The 24078-nt window shown below is 39.7% G+C and overlaps 1 protein-coding gene and 1 pseudogene across 1 annotated transcript in view; one reads left to right on the forward strand and one right to left on the reverse strand.

Moving 5' to 3' along the window:
* The window catches only part of Spop (speckle type BTB/POZ protein), a gene marked incomplete at its 3' end in the record, with an annotated part of 79066 nt that overhangs the window by 47513 nt on the left and 7475 nt on the right, over nt 1–24078 (forward strand). Inside the window, exons 2-6 of the mRNA XM_031355077.1 lie at nt 10058–10201; nt 10756–10877; nt 14078–14229; nt 14331–14458; nt 21613–21790. Of these exons, the coding sequence (XP_031210937.1) occupies nt 10124–10201; nt 10756–10877; nt 14078–14229; nt 14331–14458; nt 21613–21790 (658 nt within the window). The remainder of the gene's footprint in view (nt 1–10057; nt 10202–10755; nt 10878–14077; nt 14230–14330; nt 14459–21612; nt 21791–24078) is intronic.
* Nucleotides 2854–3113, reverse strand: LOC116079223 (annotated as a pseudogene).

Below are 24078 nucleotides of genomic sequence, written 5' to 3' on the forward strand. Positions count from 1 at the left end.
CTGGCTTAACTCGAAAGCATGAATCCCACCAGTCCAGTTCTATAAAACTCTAGCTTATAGTACTGGAGAAGAAGGAAAAATATTGCTTAAAGATATAATAGTTTGAAAAACATTTTAACTCTTTTTGAGATGAGAGTCTCACTATGTTGACTAGGCTGGTCTTGAACTGCTATGCTCAAATGATTCTTCTGCCTCAAGCTTCCAAGGAACTAAGTGAGACTGGAATTGTACACTGACATGCCTGGGTTTGAACTTTAATTAGACAAATATTTAGCTATACCAGAAAAATAGTCTACATTTTAGCCTGGTTTAGGGAAACTTAGGTAAGTGACTACACAGCTGTGTCTCCATTGTACATATTTGTACATGTTTAATTTGATCATTTTATTGGAACTTTATTACATAGGATGTAACTTGAAATAACTTCAATTTAGACTGACACTCTGGCTGTTACTGTAATGCTACTTTCTTCGTGTTTTTTGTTTTGTTCTGTTATGATGGGGTCTCACATTGTAGCCCTAGCTGTCCTCGAAGCCACTATGTAGACCAGGCTGCCCTCAAATTCAGAGATCCTCCTGCCTCTGCCTCCAATGGCCACCTGTAATCCCAGCAGACAGAAACAGGATCCAGGAACAAGGTGGCTCATTAGACTAGTCAGAACTTGCAAATTTCTGGGTTCAGTAAGAGACTCTGCTTTTTAGTAAACAAAAGGGAGAATGATGGAAGATGTGCAACATCAATTTTTGGCCTCGACACATGCACACATCAGAGTAGGTTCACCTGAACATACACACACATGCACCCACTCACATGTAAATGCACAACCATGTATACATGAATATATATATGTGTGTGTGTGTGTGTGTATATTGTGTGTTTTGTGTGTGTGTGTGTGTGTGTGCAGTACATGGGTGCCAGAATTTATATATCTATATTCATGAAGTTTAACTTACTAAGTAGAACACACTAAGGGAAAATAAATCACAAGAGTCTAGCTACTTAACAACAGGCTTATGGAACAAATATTTAATGAATGCCTGTCATGTCACCATTGGAGACACAGGGAGATGCTAGTCTTCCATGGAACATAAATTCTGATAGCAAAATGTGGAAATACAAGAGAGGTAATTTTAATTAGTGACAATAAAGAGAAAAATGGAGTAATATGGTAAAAGAAACAGGCTTAGAAGTAAGGACTGCCCCAGATTGGGTGGGGAGGGAGGAGATCTCTCAGGATACTACTTTTTATAGGATATCTAAATAGCAAGGAGTCAGCTGTAAAAGGCCTGACAGAACCAAGTACTGTGCCCATGCTTCTAATCCAGTCATTGGAAGGCAGTAGCAGGAAGATGACAGTGAGATAAAGGCCAGCCTGGGCTACAGAGTAAAGCCCTCTTTCAACCCCTGTCCGCATACTAGGTGAACGTGAGGAGAGAAAGCTCTATGGTCTAAGGATAAAGTCCATGTGCTCAGTAATGATTTGTTCCAACAGAATTAAAGACTAAATAAAGCATATTGATTGAAAAGAACTGCAGGCATTATTATGAAGCAGAGGCCATGGTGGTCAGAACGTGGCTTATTTTACTCAGAACAGTATAAAATGCTAAAGAGTTTATGTCTTGTCTCATTTGGATTAAAAACATATTATTAAAGGTGTGTGGGGGTGTGTGTGTGTATGTGTGTGTAGGTAGGTAGATCAGTCTCAGGTTTCTTTCTCTATTGTTCTCCATTTTATTTATTTATTTATTTATTTATTTATTTATTTATTTTGGAGACAGGGTCTTTTCCTGAACCTGGAGCTCACCAACTTGGCAAGAATAGCTAGCTAGTAGGCTCCAGGGATCTGTGTCTGCCTCCCCAGCACTGGGATTATGTATATATGTTGCCATACTCAGCTTTTTATGAGGGTGTTAGAGATCTGAGCTCAGGTCCTTATTCTTGTTTTAAAAAGCTAGAATCAAGAGCACTCATAAGATGATCCCTGCCCTGTGTTGCCAGACCCAGGCAGGCAGAGGACCCTCAAGGCAACCCTTCACCTTGTGCCTTGCACTCCTAGCGCCCTGAGATGACCCCAGCCTGATGCCATGGCACAGGTGGGTAATAGGACTCCTGAGACAATCCTGAGCCACTAAAATGAGCAAGTAAGTGGTAGAGAAGGAGAAGCAGAAGGATGTGGGCACAATGAAGAGAGGCAGAGCTGAGATTTGAGGGTAGTGAGGAACAGCCTGATGTGAGGAGCTGATGATGTCACTTTGCCACCTAAGGCCATGGTGAGGTCCAGGCCCATGCTGCCAGTGAGGGTCATGTCTGGGTATGTGGCCCTCCAGTAGGCCAGGTGGAAGTCCCTGGTCTGAGCTCACCCTAGTGGTGTGGGTGCAGGAGAACCGGCAGGCTGATCAGCTCAGCTACCACACAGACCCAGATTCAGGGCTTTGAGTTGACCCACCACAACATCTACCTCATCTATAAACTACTGGAGCACAGAAAGGGTCCAGTCCTGCAGATCCAAAGTCGTAAGATCTCCATGACACAAGGCAACTACAGGAGTCCCGGTGAGGATCCAGCATTGATAGTGTAGCAGAAGCCAGAGGCCTCAAACAAAACCAATGACTCATTGTAGTGAACATGTGCAAGTAAAGATGTGTAGACAAAAGGGTATGCTTTGGGACACACTGTGACACACTACAGCTTACACAACAAGATTTTTTTTCTTTTGGGAGGAAGGTTGGAAGGCAGATATGAAGGGATAGGGAGATGAGTGGGATTGGAGTGCATGATATAAAATTCGTAAAGACTCAATGAAAAGTTAAAAAAAAAAAAAGCCAGAATCTAGCTTAAGGCAAGGAAATTCATTTATACCTCAGGCCCTACTATACTAGGAACCAGCATTGTTACATTATTTCCATTAGTAAAATCTGATCTAATTAGATCTTCTTCCTCCTGGTGTAATTTCAAATTCTGTGACATCTTCCAGCACCATATTGACAAAGTCATCAAATCCTAGAAGTATACCAACAATTTCTTAATCAAATGTGAATAGTTGATCTTATACATTTGTCCACAAGCTCTAGCCATAAGACTTGAAGCAGGTTCATGGATGCAGTGGCTACCATGGTCATGCTTGATGTAGTTGCCTTTTTTTTTTTTTTAATAATCTTGTAAGATTGTACAGATTATGAACTGGATAGACATACTAGAAACCCCAACCTTTCCTTTGTTGATTGAGATCTCTCTTCACAGTGCTTTTAGTTTCATTTTAAAAGTGTCTCTACATTAAAAAAAAAAAAAAAGCCCAGTATATTTAATATTACATTAGATTAGGCTAGTCATACAAAGGGTTTACTTATAACAAATATTCAAAACTCATTCAAATATTGCAACAAAAGATGTCAATATGACCTGTCACAGCTGTCTCTAAGATAATGAAAAATGATTCCCTCCTGGGCTGACTGTGCTTGAGCACACTAACAGAAGAAGCAGAACTCCTTTTAGGTCACATTAGCCTCTTGAAAATAAATAGGCCCAAGTCTTTTATACTTTTTTTTTTTTTAAATCAACAATGTTTTTGACATCTTATATTTTGAAGAATGGAAGTGTCTCTCAGGTTTAAAATACATGTGGCCCTGGGAGTCTTCTTTAGAAACTGCATAAGTCTTTAAAGCGCATAGACAAAACAAGGTAGAGGTAGGCTTTTTAAAGTTCTTACTGTTTCTCTGTCAGAAACCTCTGTTCCTAGCTCACACTCCATTCCTAGCTTACTTGTGCTAAGTATTATGTTGTACCACATGGAATTGCCAACACAAACCTACTTGGGCATATAAATCAAGTTTCGTGGTTCAACTTAGTATCTTCATGATCTTATTCCTATCATTTTAAAACTGATGGATATACAGCTGACTCAGATAACATGTAATCAGAATGTATATATGTCTGTGTACATTGATTTATTTTTTAATTCTCTGGATGAGTAGATTAGATTGATGAAGGAATGCTTATGAAAGATTAAATAAAATAGCTACACAAGCTATGTGTTTTACATTTTTCAGAGATACTCTGTCTTAGCTCAGTGAATACCACACATCAACTATTGGCTTTTCTGTTTACTGTTAATGGCACCTGTCTATATCTGTCTTGAAAGAATTTTGATTATATGAGAAGTTAGCCCAAATTAATTATTGGCTAGCCCCAATTAATTAGCCCACTTGATACCCATGTTTCTAAAATGAAGGAAATTATAGCCAGTTTTTTTTTTCCTTTGGAAAAAAATGATATTTATACTGGCCAAAGCCTCATTTTTTTTTTTTTTTTTTTTTTTTTTAGATCTGGTATATGATGTAACAGGCTAGGAGTTTGGACCTATTACTGATTGTCATTAGATTACCCATCTAATGTGTGTACTTAATGTTCTTTGAAAGCCTGTCTTAGAGATCTGTCAGAAGAAACAATAAAAACCAGAAAAGTTGACTAATTAATGTAACTAGATAAATATTTTAATCGTTCAAGTATTTTTACTGGGTGGCTAATACCTTTGTTTCTAGACACTATGTTAGATGGTAAAGGGTTGGATGCAAAGAACAAATGCAAATTATGTTTAAGTCACTTTAAAATCTACTGCAGGTAGTGGGATGTTTATACATTATAAGAAGACAAGAAGAGGTGGTTCAATTGAAAACTGAACTGTGTAGACTTAATTTAAACATCAGTTTTACACAATAGTATTCATATGTTTCTCTTATCCATATCTACCTTCCACAGTTTGACCTTCTTAGAAATCATATGATATTTATTGATCCCTTTTCAACAAACCATCCTTTTTCAAAAGATGGTTAGTGATTTCAGGGTCTTATACTAGTTCTAGGAAGCATCACATCGTGGATGGCTAATAACTTATAACACTGCATCCAATAGTGCCGTTGAGAGGATATGCCGAAGTATAGTTTTTCTGTGTAATCCAGGAACGTCTTTCCTTACAGATCAGGATTTTGTAGAGTCAGCAGAAGAGTAATATGGTGGTGCATCAAGGCTTCTTCAGCTTCGAGTTGTCAGTGTAGTAGAGTTTGGTCATCTTGAGAAACTTAATTTTCTCATTAAAGAACTTGGATGATCATGTCTTAACATGTTTGAAGCTGTGAAGAATTTATTTTGGCTCAAGTTGTCTCTTGCAAACATTCTCAAAGTATGACCCTCAAATAGGTCTCTTCTTCCCAAGATTGTTTTCTGCTGAGCTTCTGCAGTAGTTGGTGTGAAGTACTGTAGAGTTCATGCAGCACCAGGTTACTTTGCTGATGAACACTTTGCCCATGGTGCTCACTATGAGTGAAATTAATTAGACTTCTGCCATCGCAGTCAATTTCTCTCCCAGCAGGTTGTGTGGTTAGAGCTTCTCAGAGCCGAGATTGAGTCTCTAGTTCTCCTAGGTGCTGGGTTGGATATTTATATGATAAGTGATTTCTTTTGTTTGGTTGTTTTGTTTTTTTTTTTTCTTCAAAGAAAGACTTGGTTATAAAACAAGTTAAACACAAAAAATGGAGAAAAATGCCCCAAGACCAAAGTAGTATTTCTTTTTAAAAAATTTTTTTATTTTAATTTTTAAAATAATAGAATAAAGTAGCCACTCAAACAAATACTTGCCCAACTCCAACAAAAATAGCATTTCTTTATTCCTGGTCATAATGGAGTAATATTCAGTGGAAAGAAACTAATGAATTATAGAATATCATTTGAAAAAAATATGTCTTTTTCCCTAGACTTTTAAACTTTGTACTTGTTGAAGCAATGGGTATTGAACTAGCAAATACTCTGCTACTCAGCTACACCCCCAGCCCTCTAAACTGTTAGATGAATTTGAAAGTTAAAAAAAACAACTTAAAAAAAACTTTAGATCAGTATTTTGTGGAGTGTAGCCTTCAACAAATGCCAAGTGAGCTGGGTTTTAAGCTCTTAACTCGAGTGTAAACTTCACTTCTTCATTGCTGAGTGCCCAGAAGTGGGAAAGCAGAAGCTTCACTCTAAGGCAGCAATGGTAGCTGGGATTTGTAAGTCTGCCTAAGCTATATTACTTGTTACTAGACAAAAGAGCTGTGAGACCAGGTCTTAGGACTTGAACAAGCAGGTAAACGCAGTGGTTTGAAAGATTAAATGAAACAGTATGCCATGTGTATAAGACACTTAACTTCATCCGTGATAGCAAATGATGCTTTAGTTATAAATGCTTCTAGGGTAGTGTATATGACCAGTGGAGCATTCAGTTACATTTATAAGTGTATTTATTCTGGATAGGTACAAATATATCATATTAATCCTGCCAATGCTATCTTAAACAAATGTTTGTGAGTTGAATTATTTCTGGATGATTTTGCTGTTATTAATATCATCTACCAGGATTTGAAGCAGACTGAAAAAATACTTGGGAGACATCTTAGTCAGTAAACATGCATGTAAACATAAAGGCCTGAGTTCTGATCCCCAGCACCCATGAAGAGCCATGGATGGTGGTAATGTCTTGTAATCTCAGCACTGTGGAGGCAGAGACAAGAGGATCCCTGGAGCTTAGGGATTCTGGACAGCTAGCGTAGCTGAATCTCTGAGTTCTAGTTTCAGGGAAAAATCCTGTCTCAAAAGATAAGGTGGAGAGCCATAGAAGAAGACACTTGACATCATCTGCCATGTGAGCGCGAACACACATGCACAAGATAAAAGCTCAGCCTGGTGGTGGTGGCTCACGCCTTTAACTTGGGAAGAAGAGGCAGGAGAGTTTCTGTGATTTCAAGGCCCGCCTTGTCTATAGTTCCTCTGCCCTCACATAGCAACTGTCATAACTCCAACTCCAAGGTTTTCTTCAGGCCCTCATGGGCTAGATACATATGTGCACACATATACATATAAGGCAAAATGTCTATTTACATAAAATAAAAAATCTTTAAGAGTAAAAACATGAGAGACAAAGTTGAAGTGTCTTTTATTCTTTCCTAACCTCATTTCTCCTGGTATTAACTTGCCATTTTTTGTTATTCTTGTTTTGCTTCTACAGAATGCCTTTATCTGTACCAATACTTATATTTGTAGAAATGATATACCACCCTGTGTTTGATGACCGTGGTATAATAGATCTAGTTATTTTAAATCCTAAAATAGTTTGGAAATAAGGCAGTTTACTTACCTGTTCTTAGTTTCTTTCTAGCTTTTTACTGTTACAGTGTCACATTGGTACTCCCTTCCATGCCTTGTGCATAAGTGCAGAATTTCTCTAGGTAGTGGTTCCCACAGTGGTTCTAGGACTAGCACAGCAGGATTACCAGGGACCTTGCTAGAAATACAGTCTCTTGGGCCCATCCCAAATTGCTGACTCAAAAGCTTGGGGGGGAGGTAGGATCAACATTCTGAAGAGGTAATTCTGTTGCCTTCTAAATTTGGCAATCCCTGCTGCAGTATGCATTCTGTTCAAAGTGAGAGTGCTAAGTTCTGTGGTATGTGTACTTTAAACTTTGCTAGATATGACCAAATTCCTACACACACAGTATATAATTCTTGATCTACTGTCTCGCCAACAGTGTGAGAGTTTCTATGTCTATCCTAATCTCTGCAACTTTGCATCCTTTGATTTTGTTTAAGAGACAAGGTCTCATTGTTTAGCAGTGGCTGGCCTATCACTTTCTATGTCGACCAAGTTAGCCTTGAACTCACAGAGATATGCTGCTTCTGACTCCCAAATGCTAGGATTCAGTTATATACTAGCATACCTGGCCTAACTTACATTTTTAATACTTTTGTTATATTTACTTTATTTTTGGGGATGTCATGCATATGCCACAGCACATATGTTGTCTGAGGACAATTTGTAGAGCTTGGTTCTTTCCTTCTACTTTGTGGATTCATTTGATGACAAGCACCTTTTTCTGCAGAGCCATTATGCTAGCCCATCACTTAAAATTTTTAAAATAATTTTGAGTTGGGCTGGAGAGATGGCTCAGCGGTTAAGAGCACTGACTGCTCTTCCAGAGGTCCTGAGTTCAAGTCCCAGCAACCACATGGTGGCTCACAACCATCTATAATGAGATCTGTGATAGTGTACTCATAATAAATAAATTAATTAATTAAAAAAATAATTTTGAGTTGGATTTTATTTGTTAGTGGTACATCCCATCAAAGTGTGTAGCAGCTATTTAAAAGGGGTCTGGGGCTATGAGAAAGGTATAAAGAGACTTGGAAATGTTTGTGTAGTGACTGAAATTTGATATTGTTGAAATGATTGATCTCCATAAGAACCTAAATTGAGAATTAAACTATGGGGAGTGATAATGACAAAGAAAGTCCAGTAAGAAAATTGAGGAAGATTACATGTGGTGGCACTTGCTTTTCATACCAATACTCTGAAGGCAGAGGGAGGTGAGAGAAGGAGAGAGGAGAGGAGAGGAGAGGAAAGGAAAGAGAAATTCAGATTGAGGAGTTATTAGCAGAGAAAGCAAGAAAGTGTAGAAAGTCAGGTGAAAATTTGACTTGATGTTGTAGAGAAAGGAACACATCTAAAGGAGGTGTAAAAACGCTGCCCTTTAAGAGAGCAGCTGGCAGGGGAGTAGAACAGAAGGCTGTTCTTAAGTTTGTAGGGAGGCACAGGAGACCAGGAAAATTGGGAGGTAGGGTACCAAGGTCACTTTCTTTTCTTTTCTTTTTTAGATTTACTTATTGCCAGGCAGTGGTGGCACAAGCCTTTAATCCCAGCACTTAGGAGGCAGAGGCAGGCGGATTTCTGAGTTCGAAGCCAGCCTGGTCTACACAGTGAGTTCCAGGACAGCCAGTGCTACACAGAGAAACCCTGTCTCAGGGGGGAAAAAAAGATTTATTTATTTTATGTATATGAGTACACTGTAACTGTACAGATGGTTGTGAGCCATGATGTGGTTGCTGGGAATTGAACTCAGTACCTCTGCTCACTCCGTGCCCCACTCGCTCCTGTTTGCTCTGGCACAAAGATTTATTTATTATATGTAAGTACACTGCAGCTATCTTCAGACACACCTGAAGAGGGAATCAGATCTCATTATAGATGGTTGTGAGCCACCATGTGGTTGCTGGGATTTGAACTTAGGACCTTTGGAAGAGCAGTCAGTGCTCCTAACCGCTGAACCAACTCTAGCCCACCAAGGTCATTCTAAATGTGAATTTCAAGAGCATTTGTGTCCTAAGAGCAGATTTTGGTGACAAGGAAGTATCTAGTATTAACCATGTTATCTGTTTGTCAAGCAGCCTTTTTAGAAATCTGCTTTAATATATCCTTTAAGTTTGTTTCGATTTGTTTTTCCAGACAGGGTTTCACTGTGTAGTCTTGGCTATGCTGAAATTCACCCTGTAGACCAGGCTGGCCTTGAACTCATAGAGATCTACCTACTTCTGCTTCCCGAATGCTGGGATTAAAGGTGTGCACCACCATATTCAGCTGGTTTGTCTCTTTTTGTTGTTGCTTTATTTTACTCTGTAGCGTATGTTGGCTTGATACTAGCTATATAGTCTAGGTTGGCCTGAAATTCAAAAGACCCAGCAGCCTCTGTTTCCAGAGTGTAGGATGAGAGGTGTGTGTGCCACCCTGCCCAGCTGGGTTTTTTAAGATGATGTTGAACATTATGCATAAGGGCAAGGCACAGTAATGGAATTTTATTTATTCAGTTCATTTATTTATTTGAGACAGGGTTTCATGTAGAACTGGCTTGCCTGGAACTTGCTGTGCAGGGCTCTGATTCACAGAGATCCACCTTAGTCTGCCTCCTGAGTGCTGGGATTAGAGGATTAGAGGTGTAAGCCACCATGCCTGGACAATAATATAATTTTGCCCAGGAGACTACATGGTCTTCTCTGAAGTTAATTTTTAAATCAGGATAGAATGTTTCAACAGGCCACAAATTTCCAGTCTCTTCGAAGATTAAACAAGACAGTAGAGGGAAAGGAGAGGTAGGATGGGCTGGAGGGACTAGAAGGAGGGGGTGGATTATATGAGAGCAGAATTAACATTAAAGTAATCAATTTTTTAAAGTCTAATAAGTTTTTAATTATTGGGTCTTACCAGGGTGAAGAAAAACCAGAAATCTTTGCCCCCTGACTTTGGAGACTCAGTTTAACCTTCAAACTGGCGATGTCAAGGGTTCCAAGTCCTCCACCTCCGGCAGAAATGTCGAGTGGTCCTGTTGCTGAGAGCTGGTGCTATACACAGGTAAGTTCAGGTTTCACTCCCGGGCAAAAGCACCACAATCACTTTCTAACTCTGAGTTTCCTGGTTTCTCTGGCAAGCAGCATAAGATGAAGACCTATTGACCTTGCTTTCTGACATAGAATCTGAATCCCCAAGGCTAGTGGTTTTCTATGGTAGTTGAAGGGGACTCTTTGGCTAGACCTTTATATCGTCCTTGATGGGGGTGTATTCTAAAGCTTGGAACAGGGTTTGAGATCCACAGCCCCAGGAATGGCATCAGCATCTCAGTTATGGGCTTGTTTGGGACCACAGAGCTTTAGACTTCCCCTACCCTGTTCATGTTTTGTTCTCATTGTTGCTGTTCTTTCTGGGACTTGGATTTTCTCACTTCCAACCAGTGTTTTTAGAAGTTGAAAAGTTATAAACCAGAAGGTCACTGAGATTTCTTTAATTTCTTTTAATGAACTGATGTCTTCCTGTGGGGATAAGGGAAGGATACTTGTCTGATTTTCAGCCTGTTTTTCCTAGGTTGCCCACACATCCTATTTAATTCCTTCCTAATTTTATATCAACAGATCAAGGTAGTGAAGTTCTCCTATATGTGGACCATCAATAACTTTAGTTTTTGCCGGGAGGAAATGGGTGAAGTCATAAAAAGTTCAACTTTTTCATCAGGAGCCAATGATAAACTGAAATGGTGAGGAAAAACACCTCTAGGTGTAAACTTTTTCTATAAGTTACCTGTTTTGCTTGGTTTGAATAGGATATGGACAGAATGTAATTTCTTACAGGCAGGGATCTTACTTTCTTATTCCCATTGCCTAGAATAGTTGCAGATACAGTAGTACTCACAAATAAATGGTTGAAATAATTTTATGAGTTTAATATAATTTAGCAATCTCAAGTTGTATAGGATAATGTAAATGAATAAAGAGGGCCGGTGTAACCTGAAGATCCGAGTTTGATTCCTGGGGCCCACATCATGCGAGGAAAAGAACAGATTTCTGTAAGTTGTCCTTTGATCTCCACACTTGAGCCATGGCACCTATGGACATACTCATGGACACACTTATGGACACACAAAAGAAGTAATAACTATAATTTGAATCTTTTTTTTTTGTTTTGTTTTCTTTTGTTTTTCGAGACAGGGTTTCTCTGTGTAGCCCTGGCTGTCCTGGAACTCACTCTGTAGACCAGGCTGGCCTCAAACTCAGAAATCCGCCTGCCTCTGCCTCCCAAGTGCTGGCATTAAAGGCGTACACCACCACTGCCCGGCCATAATTTGAATTTTTAAAAGGACTGCTAAAGGGCTGGACCTGTAGCTCAGCAGTAGAGTACTCACCTAGCATGTGTGAGGATCTGGGTTTAGTTCTTGGCTCTGCAGTAAGTATATGAAGGACTGGTAGCCATCCAGCTATAGCTAACCAGGGCTATGTATGGAGAAGGGCCTACTACCATCAAGTTTTCTGTTTTTTTTTTTCCAAGAAAAGCAAAAAATCTAATTTTTGTGACTTTTTGTTCGTTTTGAGATGTGGTCTCACTATAGTGTTAGCTGGCCAGAAACTCAACATGTAAACCAGATTCTGCCTCTGCTCCAGGAGCGCTAAGTTAAAGGTGTGTGTCATTGCATCTGGCAATACATCTAAGGTTTTTTAACTTAAAATCTTTTTTTTTTTAGATTTATTTATTATTATAAATGAGTACACTGTAGCTGTCTTCAGACAACCAGAAAGGGCGTCTGATCAGATTTCATTACCGGTGGTTGCTGGGATTTGAACTCATGACCTTCAGAAGAAAGTCAGTGCTCTTACCCACTGAGCCATCTCACCAGCCCTTTAACTTAAAATCTTGACTGGGATTTTCTGCACACATATAAAGATTTAGATTCCATCCTCAGAACTCATAAATGGGGTGTGGTGGTAGATACTTGAAATCCTACCGCTTAGAGGCAGAGGTTTTCTGGCTCTCATGAGTTCAAGGGTAGGCTGTGTATGCTGGTGCACGCCTTTCATCCCCATACTGGAGAGGTAGAGTTGTGGGGGGACAGGTGGATCTCTGGATTCAAGGACAACCTGGTCTGTATAGCAAGTTCCACGGTTACATAAGGAGACTCTTTCTCAAAAAGGAGAACAGGGCAGTGGTTCAAGGTCATCTTTACTATATAGGGAGTTTGAGGCCAGCCTTGACCACATAAGATTCTGTCTCAAATAATAATAATAGCTTACTTTTAAACAATAAAGCAGATTTCTTTGGCTTTGTAACTGGCAGGGTAGAGATAAGCATCTTCCAGGAGACACGTTATTACACTGCAGATCTCATTTTCATGGTATTAAATGTCTTAAATGTAGCTTCCCTATACTTGAAGTAACAATGGGTATATCTACCATGTGCCAACAAAGCTTTGTGCTTTCTCTGAATTAGTCAAATGTGTTCATGCACTGAATGGGTTAAGTCTGGGATCCCTGAACTAGTGCCTATTGCCAGGTGAATATGATCTGGGATCAACCTTCTGAACCAAGTATCATCTTGAGGTATTAGGAGCAGGTGGTTGAGGCTACCTACCACCATCTGTCCCCAGCAAAGATCAAAACATTTTGCCTCTGATAATCTACTGAAGAGTTTATTAATTTAATATTTGTTGACTTTGTACATTAAGTGGCAGACTACTTACTGAGTGAAATGTTTGTTCTAGGCATATATTTAAACCTCTCTAGCATCTTGTACAGTGATATATATAGCATCTGTACTCCCTAGAGAGGCACTGGGTTAGACCACCTGTTTGAGAGGAATGACACAACCTTGGCAAGGCCTGAAGATACATGTGAATTGTGTTCTGTGGTGGGAAAGCAGTGCCTGAACTACATGCATTTCAGCTAATGACATTTACAACTTAACTCAGTTGAACCTATTAAGTTCTGTGTCTAAATTCTGTTTTGAATCATCCTTAACAGATTGGCATCTCAGACTCTTATTTAGAAGCCAAGCTTGGAACATTCCCCTGTAGAATAAGATTTACTTTTATCTGCTTCTTCCACAATGCCTCTGTTATTTTAAATCTTAAAATATAATTGCTGGGGGTTAGAAGTATGGCTCAGCAGGTAAGAAAACTTGCTTTTTTTGAAAAGGATCTGAGTTTAGTTCCTGGCACACATATTAGATGGCTTATAACTCCCTGACTTCAGATCTGGAGGAATCCCATGTCTTTGCCTCCACAGATGTGTGTCATGCACACACACACACACACACACACACACACACACACACACACACAAATATCTACAAAGATGTGTATCAGCCAAGCATGGTAACACATGTCTTTAATCCCAACAGTTGGGAAGCAGAAGCAGGTAGATCTTTGTGAGTTCAAAGCCAGCCTGGTGTACACAGCGAGTTCTAGGAGAGCCAAGGTTATTTCCGCAGAGAAACTTTGCCTTAAACAAACAGAGTATATATTATGTGCATACTTCTTCAGAATACATTTTTCCCCCACAGTGTTACTAAAAGGCTCTTTGACTTTGAAGAAAAATTATTCCTCCATGAAAAACTAAGGGCTACCTTTTTCTGAGTTTGAAGAATGAAAAACAGACTCGTCTGAAATACTCTAAATATTTTAGGGTGAGACAGGTTAATGATTTGGCAATTATTAAAGAAATGGCAGAGATGTAAGGGGTGTGAATGTTTGTGATTCTTACCTGTTTTTTAAAAGTTGATCCAAATTGGTGTAGAAAAGTTGTTTTCAAGTTTCTATTGACTCAGTCTCCTGGTGAGGGGCTTAGAGTTTAAAAAAGCAAAACCTAACAATAGAAACGAATCTTCCCTTCTGGACTCTGATGCTCGTGCTAGGCTGCAGGAGCCCTAAGGGTTCTTTTGATGCACATTTCTTTCTGTGATGAGCAGGTGTTTGCGAGTAAACCCGAAAGGGCTAGACGAAGAAAGCAAAGATTACCTGTCACTTTACCTGTTGTTGGTCAGCTGTCCAAAGAGTGAAGTTCGGGCAAAGTTCAAGTTCTCCATCCTGAATGCCAAGGGAGAAGAAACCAAAGCTATGGGTAAATGTTCTCTACGTTCACATCAGTCCGGACATACACTGATACTTGTAGATTTGGGCTGGTCTTTGTGTAACTAAATATGACTTTCTTTTCTATCCCAGAGAGTCAGCGAGCTTATAGGTTCGTGCAAGGCAAAGACTGGGGATTCAAAAAATTCATCCGTAGAGATTTTCTCTTGGACGAGGCCAATGGGCTTCTCCCTGATGACAAGCTCACCCTCTTCTGCGAGGTGAGTCCTTTTGTCCTGCTTTGAGACTGGCAATTCCCTGACGTGATGTGTATTGGTAGACTTAATTGTATTGTGTCAAGGATGTGGAATGAGAAAAATCCCCAAGGGGAGTGGTTCAGTACAAATGTTATTTATGTGACTGATTGAACTGCCTTATGATTTCAAGGTTGCCGGGCACCTGAGCTCTCCCCTTGTTACTGTTCATAAGAACAAAGATTGTATCTGGCAGTTTTGAGTTGCTTGAGTTAGGATCCTTACTTTTTTTTTTTTTTTTTTTTTTTTTTTTTTTTTTTTTTTGGAACTGTGGGGTTTTTCTCATAGTATTTGGAAGGTCTGATACTTGAAGCTGAGCAGTGGCCAACAACTGCAACTACATTTGTGTATCTGTTGCTTAAACTTCCTGGCTCCTTTTTAAGTGGCAAGCCCAGGTGTGCTTAACTGTTGCTTGCTCTCCATTTTTGCTGTTTGTACTTGGTGGCTATTTGCAGGAGTTTAGCTTGTCTTGCTGGAGTCATACAAAATTGGAAGGTGAATGGCTACTTTTTCTAGGTGAAAGCTGTGGAAACTTGAAGCTTAATGGGAAGAGCTAGCTGTTATCAGATTGAGAGGTCAGTCTCTCACCAGAGGCCTAAGAGCCTTTAGAGAAGCTTAGAAAAATTCCTTGACCCAAGATCTAATCGAAAGGGGATTAATATAGGTACTGAATATTGCAATGAACCATTTTATGCCATTTTCCATACAATTAGAAATACAACTTGGGTAAATAAGTAAAAGTTCTATCCCGTAAACTAAAATATTAGTGTCCCTGTATATCTCATAGGTAGGGAGCTGCTTCCTGAGAGCGAAGCAAATAACCATTGTACTTTGAGGAGGCAGAGTGCAGGCCAAGAGTCCCAACTGCCAGCGAGCTTATGACATAACAGGCTTGCATTGTGAGTTAATGACCTTTTTAAAGGCATATCACCTGTGTAGTCCAGGAATTTGTTCCTTAAGAATCGTGCCCTTTTGTGTGATGCATGGCCAGCAGTAACAGGCTTCTGGATGGTGACAAATACTGCTAACAATTAGAAAGCTTTGCACACTGAAAGGTAAAATTTGGTTTGCTAATAGTCATTCCTCTCCATTTTAATTGCAGAGTAACTTAATGAGGTGGTGGAGTATCAGTATCTATATAAGTATATGAAATGTGGCAGTTATTTTATGTTTATTGAACTTGAAATGTGAGTCTTATTAGCTGCAAGTCACATTCACTTAGCTCAGTAGAACAATGAGAATAACTATATGGCTTTGTTTGAGGTTAGGTATTGTATAAACAGCAGCAGTTTCAATCTTTGCCTGTTGCCTATCCTAGGGATTTGTGGGGTTTTTCTTTGATTGATTGATTGTTTAAAGGAGGTTTCTCTGTAGCCCAGGATGAACTCAAGCTCTCTTAGGCTCCTCAGTGCTGAAGACTCAAGCTCACTGCTATCTTACCTTCCTGCTTAGGCTCCCCAATGCTGAAGACTTGTGTTTCAAGAAAAATTCAAGATAGTGGAAAATTCTAATTTTATTGGAAGTCAAAGTTAGTCTTCAAGCTTCTCTGAAGTGAATCTTCTCTAAATATTACTTCTGGCATTCTGGGCAATGAGGTGCCTTATATTTGCAGGTCTGCAGTGGGTCCATGATTTTCTCATGTGCCTCTTCCTCTTTCCCCATACTGTTCCAGCTGCTCCAACCCCTGGATTGTCATCGTGACTTGGAAACTGTTTGACCTGCCCTTACTTGCTTACTCTTATCCTATGGTTAGGTCTGAGGCTGAGTTCCAGCATTCTCTCTTCACTTCCCCATATGAAATTCTCTTAGGAGAAATCCTGTGGTTAAGTTTAGATTTGCCTTACTGACTTAGAAGGGAAGTGAGATGACACATTGGAGATGAGGAGATGTTGAACAGGGAAACGTCTGCTGAGTTCTGCTGATGCCGTGCTTTCTCGCCATAGAACCAGGTGTGCCATCTGTTCCGCTCACACTTCCCAGTTGGCCACAGGTGCCGAGTGTTGCTTCTCGTACTTGGTCGTGTGCCTAGCGAGACTCATTCCTGTTCCAAGGCTCTCTGTGGACTTAGTAGCATTCAACACTGCAAGACGGTTGCGTGGGGGTGTGTATTGGATGTGTGGGTTTTTAAAATGTCTGCAATTCATCCAAGTTCTTAGCACTTTTCACAGCTAAACCATTTTCCATAGTCCTGTTCCTTTGACCTGTTTTCCCCTGTATCAGGGAATATTTATAAGCAAGTTTATTTTAATTCATGTTTATATTTTATTTTCTATTTTAATTATTTCCTAATTATTTAGAGGCTTTTATGAAAGGATAGCCACATGGAAATTTACTTGCAAATACCCACTATACTGCAGTGCTCCCTCAGTCTGTACCCAGATAGTTCTGTGCTATTCCTGATGTGCACTAAGTGCTGCTGCTTCAAAGATTCTTGGTGTACCCATCAGTCATAGGGAATCCTAAAGTTAAAGACTGAAAGCCACACATGTGCGCATTTGGCCTTTATCTCAGTGATATTACTGCGACTGAATGTTTAAATTAGATTGCAAACTGAATGTACCAGGTGGGTGGTCTTGTTTGTAATGTGCCACACAGAGTTCACTTTTAGATCTCCGTGATTTTTGTCTATTAGGAAATATGGCGATTCTTCCAAGTTGATTTTGTTTAATTAGCATACTTTTTAGAACTCCATTAGATCTGTTTTCATCATTTCTTGTTATACAGAGAGAAGTAGTGCCTCGGGAGGTCAGGTAATTTTTCCTAACGTTGTACAGCAAATTAATGTCAAGGCCATGTCAGCTCTCCATTCCCACTTCCTGTCTGCTGTACTGTGCTCAGTGGAGCTGAATGCCATTCACTCAAAAGAGCAAGGGCTCTCCCAAATTTTAACAGAGAGTATTTACTTTGGTAACGAAAGGACATAAAAAGCATGTTTAAATTATATTTTTAATTTTCTCCTTAATAATTTGGGCCATAGAACACTTTCATAAAAATTTTCAGCTTCTTTTAACCCTTCCTAGTTACATTAAGAACAAATACTTGTTAGCAATGAAGGTGCATGCATTTCCCCTTCATTGTCCACTTTGTAAGGTGGTAGTTAAGGTGAAATAGGAAACACCATATGAAATACCACTTATAAAATATCTCATGCTTCTAAAACATAATTTTCATTCTCACGCATAGAATATTCCTTTGGTTGCCTAAGAATTTATATTTTTATCTAATTTTACATAAATATGTCTATTCCTTTTTTCCTTTTTTGTTAGTGAATTGTTGGTATGCATTAGTTACATATATGAAACAACCAATTTGTTCTTGATCTACGAAGATTGTTAGCTTGATATGCAGCATCTTTGTAGGTTATAAACTATGTTGATAGTAAATACACGTCCACACTTGAGGTTAACCTGTGTGTGCTGTTCCCTAAGCAACACATTCTCCAGATTTACTTGGTTTTGAGCTTTGTAAAATTCATAAGACATGGACTATTATCACTTAGACTTGCATATATATATATGTATATGTATATACATATATATATATATAAAACATTGTTTCTAAGATGTATACTTTGTATATGACCACAGTTTATTTTTAGTCTAGGGGAAAGTGTTTTATGTTTGTACTGTTTGTTCTCTTACTGATTAACATTGAGGTTGTTACAAGTGTTGCTTTGAATGATGTGCTACACTATAAATATGTGTGTGTGGTGTTTCCTTATTTTTTCAATTTTTAAAATGTTGTTCAATTTTTTTAATGTATTCAAGTACATTGCAGCTGCCTTCAGACACACCAGAAGAGGGCATCAGATCCCATTACAGATGGTTGTGAGCCACCATGTGGTTGCTGGGAATTGAACTCAGGACCTCTGGAAGAGCAGCCAGTGCTCTTAATGCTAAGCCATCTCTCCAGCCCCTATTCTTTCCATTTTTAATTATTATATAGGTACTAAAGTATTTTTCATGGATTTTCCTTTTTATGGAGATGAGTGTACAAGATTTGACAGTCCTTAGTTGTTAAGAGGTACTGAATGTTTCTATGGATTTTCCTCTTATGTGGATGAATATACAAAACTCAACAGCCCTTAGTCATTCATGAAATTTCCTTTAAAATTTTTTATTTTAAATTTCCTTTTTTACAAAAGAGAAGTTGAACCCAGGCATGGTAGCCCATGCCTTTAAGCCCATACTCAGCAAACATAGTCAGGATCTCTGAATTTGAGGCCAGAGTGTTCTACAGAGTGAGTTTCAAGACAGCCAGGGCTACACAGAGAAACCCTGTCTTGAAATAAACAAACAAGCAAACAAAAAACAAAAACAAAAACAACCCAGAGCTGGACAGGAAAGAAAAGTTGACTTTAAAAGTGAGACCCAGCCAGGTGGTGGTGGCACATACCTTTAATCCCCGCACTTGGGAGGCAGAGGCAGGCAGATTTCTGAGTTTGAGACCAGCCGGGGCTACACAGAGAAAACCCTGTCTCAAAAAAAAAAAAAAAAAAAAAAAAAAAAAAAAAAAGTGAGATCCTGGCCTGGAGAGCTGGCTCAGCAGTTAAGAGCACTGACTGCTCTTTTGTAAGTCCTGAGTTCAATTCCCAGCTACCACAGGGTGGCTCACAACCATCTGTAATGGGATCTGATGCCCTCTTCTGTAAACATTTGCAATGTACTCATTCGTAAGTAAGTAAATAAATAAATAAATAAATAAATATGAGACCTTTGGGGCTGGAGATGTGGCTCAGATAGTTGAGAGAGAGCACTGACTGCTCTTCCAGAGGTCCTAAGTTTAGTTCCCAGCAACCACATGGTTTCATAAACATCTATAATGAGATCTGGTGCCCTCTTCTGGCTTACAGGCATATATGCAGGCAGAACACTACGTAATAAATAAATAAATCTTTTTTTTTTTTTTAAACAAAGTGAGACCCTCCTCAGCCTGAAGCTTGGGAGATGATACAGCCTTCCTGAGACATTTTCATGCATTCATTTATAAGACAGCATAAATGTCACAGTCCTGTCATCCTCACAGCTGCAGTTCTGAATGAGTCTCCATAGTCAACTTTATAGGCATAAAAACATCTTTCGTTTTTCTCAAAATGGTCTCATTTTAGCATCATCATTTGCAGAGGAAAACAAGCCCTCTCTAAGTTAAAAGTTTGGGCTCTGAAGGCTCATTTGTGAGTGCCATTTAAAATTTATTTTTAATTAAGCGAATTTAATGTTGGTAAGAGGTGCCAGACATTCAGAGCTCTGGAGAATCCAAGCATCCATATATCTACAGAACAAGCCTGACTCAAACCATAAAGGTGCATTCTCCTTCCTGCTGTGTTCCTGTCTGTGTCCAGAGAGAAGAATTGCCCTCCTGAGAGGTGTTGTAGACTTTGGGCCCCACTCATTACCAAGCATGTATCTAGCCAGCAGAAGGTCCACTGGTAACCATAGTTCATTTGAAACTCGACTTAGCTTTTGCCAATTCATTTTACCCAGTCTACTCAATTGCTATTAAGTGTTAATGATCTTGGGCTCCTGTCAGCCTGGTTTAATTCAAACTAGAAACATAGTGCCAAAAGCTTTCTCTAGTCCCTCCATTGGCCATCCCTGGGGATTCCTGCCTTTCCCTATGAGGAAGCTGGAGTTAATTGGTCTTTTCCTTTTTTTTTTTTTTAAATCAGTATTTAGAACTATAACTGGGAACAGACAACTTTCACTTTTAGTGTTAATATTATATCAAAGAAATGAGAGTGCCAATATGAGAAAATGATTGAACCAAATTAGAAATCTTACAAAGGACAAAAGAGGATCTCTGTGGGGTGGTTTGTGCTGGGTTCTGGGTTATTAAAATATTGTTATAAACTGTCTCTGATAAATGTGCTCTAATGCTGAGCACATTCATAATTGATTAACTTGACTCCTTCCTTGTGCAAGATCATAACAGCTTGTTTTAAAGAAATGAGTAAGTTTCTTGACCTGGTAGTAAATATCTCACTCGTACAAGAAGGTATTATAGGTCATTTGGATCAAGCATTAACTTTGCCTCTGGGTTTATGACTGCAGCTAAAGGATGACTTGCATCTTGAAGGTCAAAAGAAATCTGGGTCATCAAGGATGTTCTTAAACTGTCTTTCTCATCAGACTCTTAGCAGTAGAAGAGCAGGGAGTTGATTCTCAGGGCTTGAGTTCTGCTGAGGCTTAACTTTCCTAACATGTTATGTGGTTGTAGGAGAGAAAGCAGTGTTGTTGAGTGCTTGGCTGCTTATTTTTTGTTTGATGGCTAGCATATTTTATAATGTTAATGTGGCTTCTAAATCCTTGTGATTGGTATCCTAACATCTGACTTTCACAAACTCCTCTATAAATTTAGCTTGGTTTATATCTAGGTTGAATTAATTCAACTAGTTGAAACATGCTACTGAAGCCAGAATGGGAAATTGGAGTTTTTCATACAATTGGCTTTGCCGTTCTGTTCCAGGAGTATAAATGCATGTGTAAGCTGAAATTAGTCATCTTGAGTGTCATTGTCACAGATGATGGAGTTCAGGTGTAAAACTTAAAGCATATTTACCCAGTTATCCCTACTGGAAGGCCTTTCTAGCTCAGTCCTTATGGGAATTGGGTCATCATGTTCATTAATCAAACGTCTTTGAGAAATGCCAGTTACTTACCCAGCTCTATAGAAACTATACTTTATCTGTGTTTCCAGACTTAACTAAAGTAAGGGAAATGCTTTTGGACTTAAGTTACTAGGTTTCTTTAGAGAGTTATATGATGACCTCTATAGCAACTTTCATGTAAGCTTTCTTTTAAGGTGGAATAAGGGAATACTTGATATTTAGCATTTGTTCCTGTCAGTTTTCCTTGGGGGCTATTCTTAGGTTTGCAAAGGTATGGGACTTATTGGAAACTGTAAGAGAACTTATGCTTTGAGGCTGTCATTGTCCTAAGGTGTGGTATGAAATAGATGTGTTTGTAATAAATTGGGAAACAGTTGAGACAAAGGAGAAAGTTTTGATTTCTGGAGGTAATTTCAAGAAAATGTGATATCTAAATATCTGTAGCACTAAGGTGGAAGTCCTCTCTCCACCTGCTGGTAACAAAGCTTTGTTTCTGTCTCTTTACATTTCACAGGTGAGTGTAGTACAAGACTCTGTCAATATTTCTGGGCAGAATACTATGAACATGGTAAAGGTTCCTGAATGCCGGTTGGCTGATGAGTTAGGAGGGCTGTGGGAGAACTCTCGATTCACAGACTGCTGCTTGTGTGTGGCTGGCCAAGAATTCCAGGCTCACAAGGCTATCTTAGCAGGTTGGTGTTTATTCATGATTCACTTTATAATTTTGATTCAATAGGAAGAATAGTGGCTACCAAATTGCCCTTTGGAACAACTTCAACTTATGAACTCCGAACCTAAATACATTTTTAAATTTTATTTTCATTTTGGTGTTTTGAGATAGGGTCTCAGTTTATAGCTTAGATGGACTGAGAACTTATTGTTAGCCCAGACTATCCTCAAACTTCAATCCTCAGTCCTACCCCACTTCCTGCCCCCACTGCTGGAGTAGTAGGTATACACCACCAAACCTGAACTGTGTTTTATATTCTAAAGACAGTTCTCATAACCAAAAGTGCTACTCTTCATAAAATGGTATTTCTGGTTTGTCTCAGGTAGACTTGGGTACTATTTTAAAAGTATAAATGGTAGTCTTACAAAGGTACTATATATCTTTGCACTGGGAAAGTAGCTCTTGGAGTACATAAGAGCAAGTGGTAGCTCCTAGCTGCGCTTTGGATGCGATAGAGAGGATTCTGTTCTAGGGACTAAGGACTGTGAGGCTGAGACCTAGGCCTCTCAGATGGTTAAGCCATCCCTTCACTATAAACACACAAGAAGAATGAGGTTGTGCTACTGACCCAGAGGATCAGCCCTTGTTCTGTCAGGTTCTTGGCCTTTCAAACCAGAAAAACTCACCCTGAGGAAGAACTGAAAGAGGACTGACTTTACCTTATAGAAAAGTGGAGCCATAGCCACACACTACTCTGCAGACCATAGAGCATGTAATAGTATCGAGTGACTCTCCAAGTAACAGATGTTTTCCCAAGACTCCTCTGCTGATGTCTCAGCTCCATCATTCTAAAGTACACACTTAAGATGAGCTCAGCCTGTCTCATGTGACAACTTTCTGTTCTCTGCCTCAGCTAGGTATTGTTGTCAGAGCTGAAGGAAAGGGGTCACTTAGGCTAATATCTACCTGGATAGTGAAACCCTTAACATGCTTGCTTCCTTCAGTCCCTCCTCCCTTTTAGTGTTTGTTTCTTGCTTATGTCTGCGGAACAGATGTGTATTTGTGCATGTCTGTGCAAGTTCATGTACTTTGTGTATATATGCAGAGGCCAGAGGTTAAATGTCTTCTTTTGTCACTCTCTACCTTACTTTTTGAGATAGGGTCTCAGTGACATAAAGCTCACTGTTTATACTGGACTGACTGGCAGATGAGGCCCAGGGATCCACTGTGTCTCTCCCATGTCCTCACTTAGTGCTGGAGTTATGGATATATACCTGGTTTTTAAGTGGATGGTAGGGATCTGAACAGAGGTCCTCATGCTTGTACAGCAAGCAGTTTATCCACTAAGCCATCTCCTCAGCTCTCCACCCCCCCCCCATGTGTCTTTCTGTACATGTAGTAAGCTTCCTCCCCCCAACCCCCAACAGTAGATATTTCAAACTTCAGCCTTCCCTCTAACCTGTCCAACTCCTAAAGGATCCCCTTGCCTTCCAAAAGACCTTTTGTAGGAACACCCTTGATGCTTCCTGTTCTGTCACCTGCCATCTCACTCATCCGCAGAATCCATTGTTTTGTATACTTCTGCTCTCTGCACTTGCCCTGCCTTCCCAGACCTTCGTACCGTCAGTGTGTGCTCCCTTTCCCCCCACAGACTCTGAGCTAGCACATTCACTCCCTACTTCCTTCCCCACAATGTCCTCAGTTCACCTCTTGCCAGAAAAGCAATTTTCCAAAGTTAGATGAATGACCTGCTAGCTTCTAAGTTTGAGAGGCTCAATCATGTGCTAGTTGACTCCATGCTCCAGTTTTTCCTGGTTCTTCAACTATCTTGTTCTTTCCCTTTATGGCTCAGAAAATCGAACCCTAGGCCCCATGTATGCTTGGCAAGCACTCCATCTCTGAGCTGTATCTCCTGCTTGCTCCAGCTATTTCTACTGTGTGGCTTCCCTCCCTCTCCCTCACCTGTCCCTTCAGACATCAGCCAGCCCTAAGGGTCTGCTTCAGTGTTCCCTTTGTTCTCTCTGGTGATTCTGTTCCCATTGCATCAGCTGCATTCTGTCTACTGATGACTTTCTAAGCCCTGCCTGCTGCTGTGCACCCTCCCATATTGAAGTACCATCTCGTAAGTACCATAGAGCCTATAACTCTTCTGAGATAAGAACACAGAGATAACCTGAAATAGATTAAAACACTGAGGTTCACATTTAAAATCTGAAAAAGTGAGGAGAAATTTCTGCTACATAATCCAGGCTGACCTCACGTGCAGAATTCTCCTGCCTTACAGGTGTATACTACTACTATGCCTGGTTA

Source organism: Mastomys coucha, unplaced genomic scaffold, assembly GCF_008632895.1.
Source record: "Mastomys coucha isolate ucsf_1 unplaced genomic scaffold, UCSF_Mcou_1 pScaffold5, whole genome shotgun sequence".
NCBI lineage: Eukaryota > Metazoa > Chordata > Mammalia > Rodentia > Muridae > Mastomys > Mastomys coucha.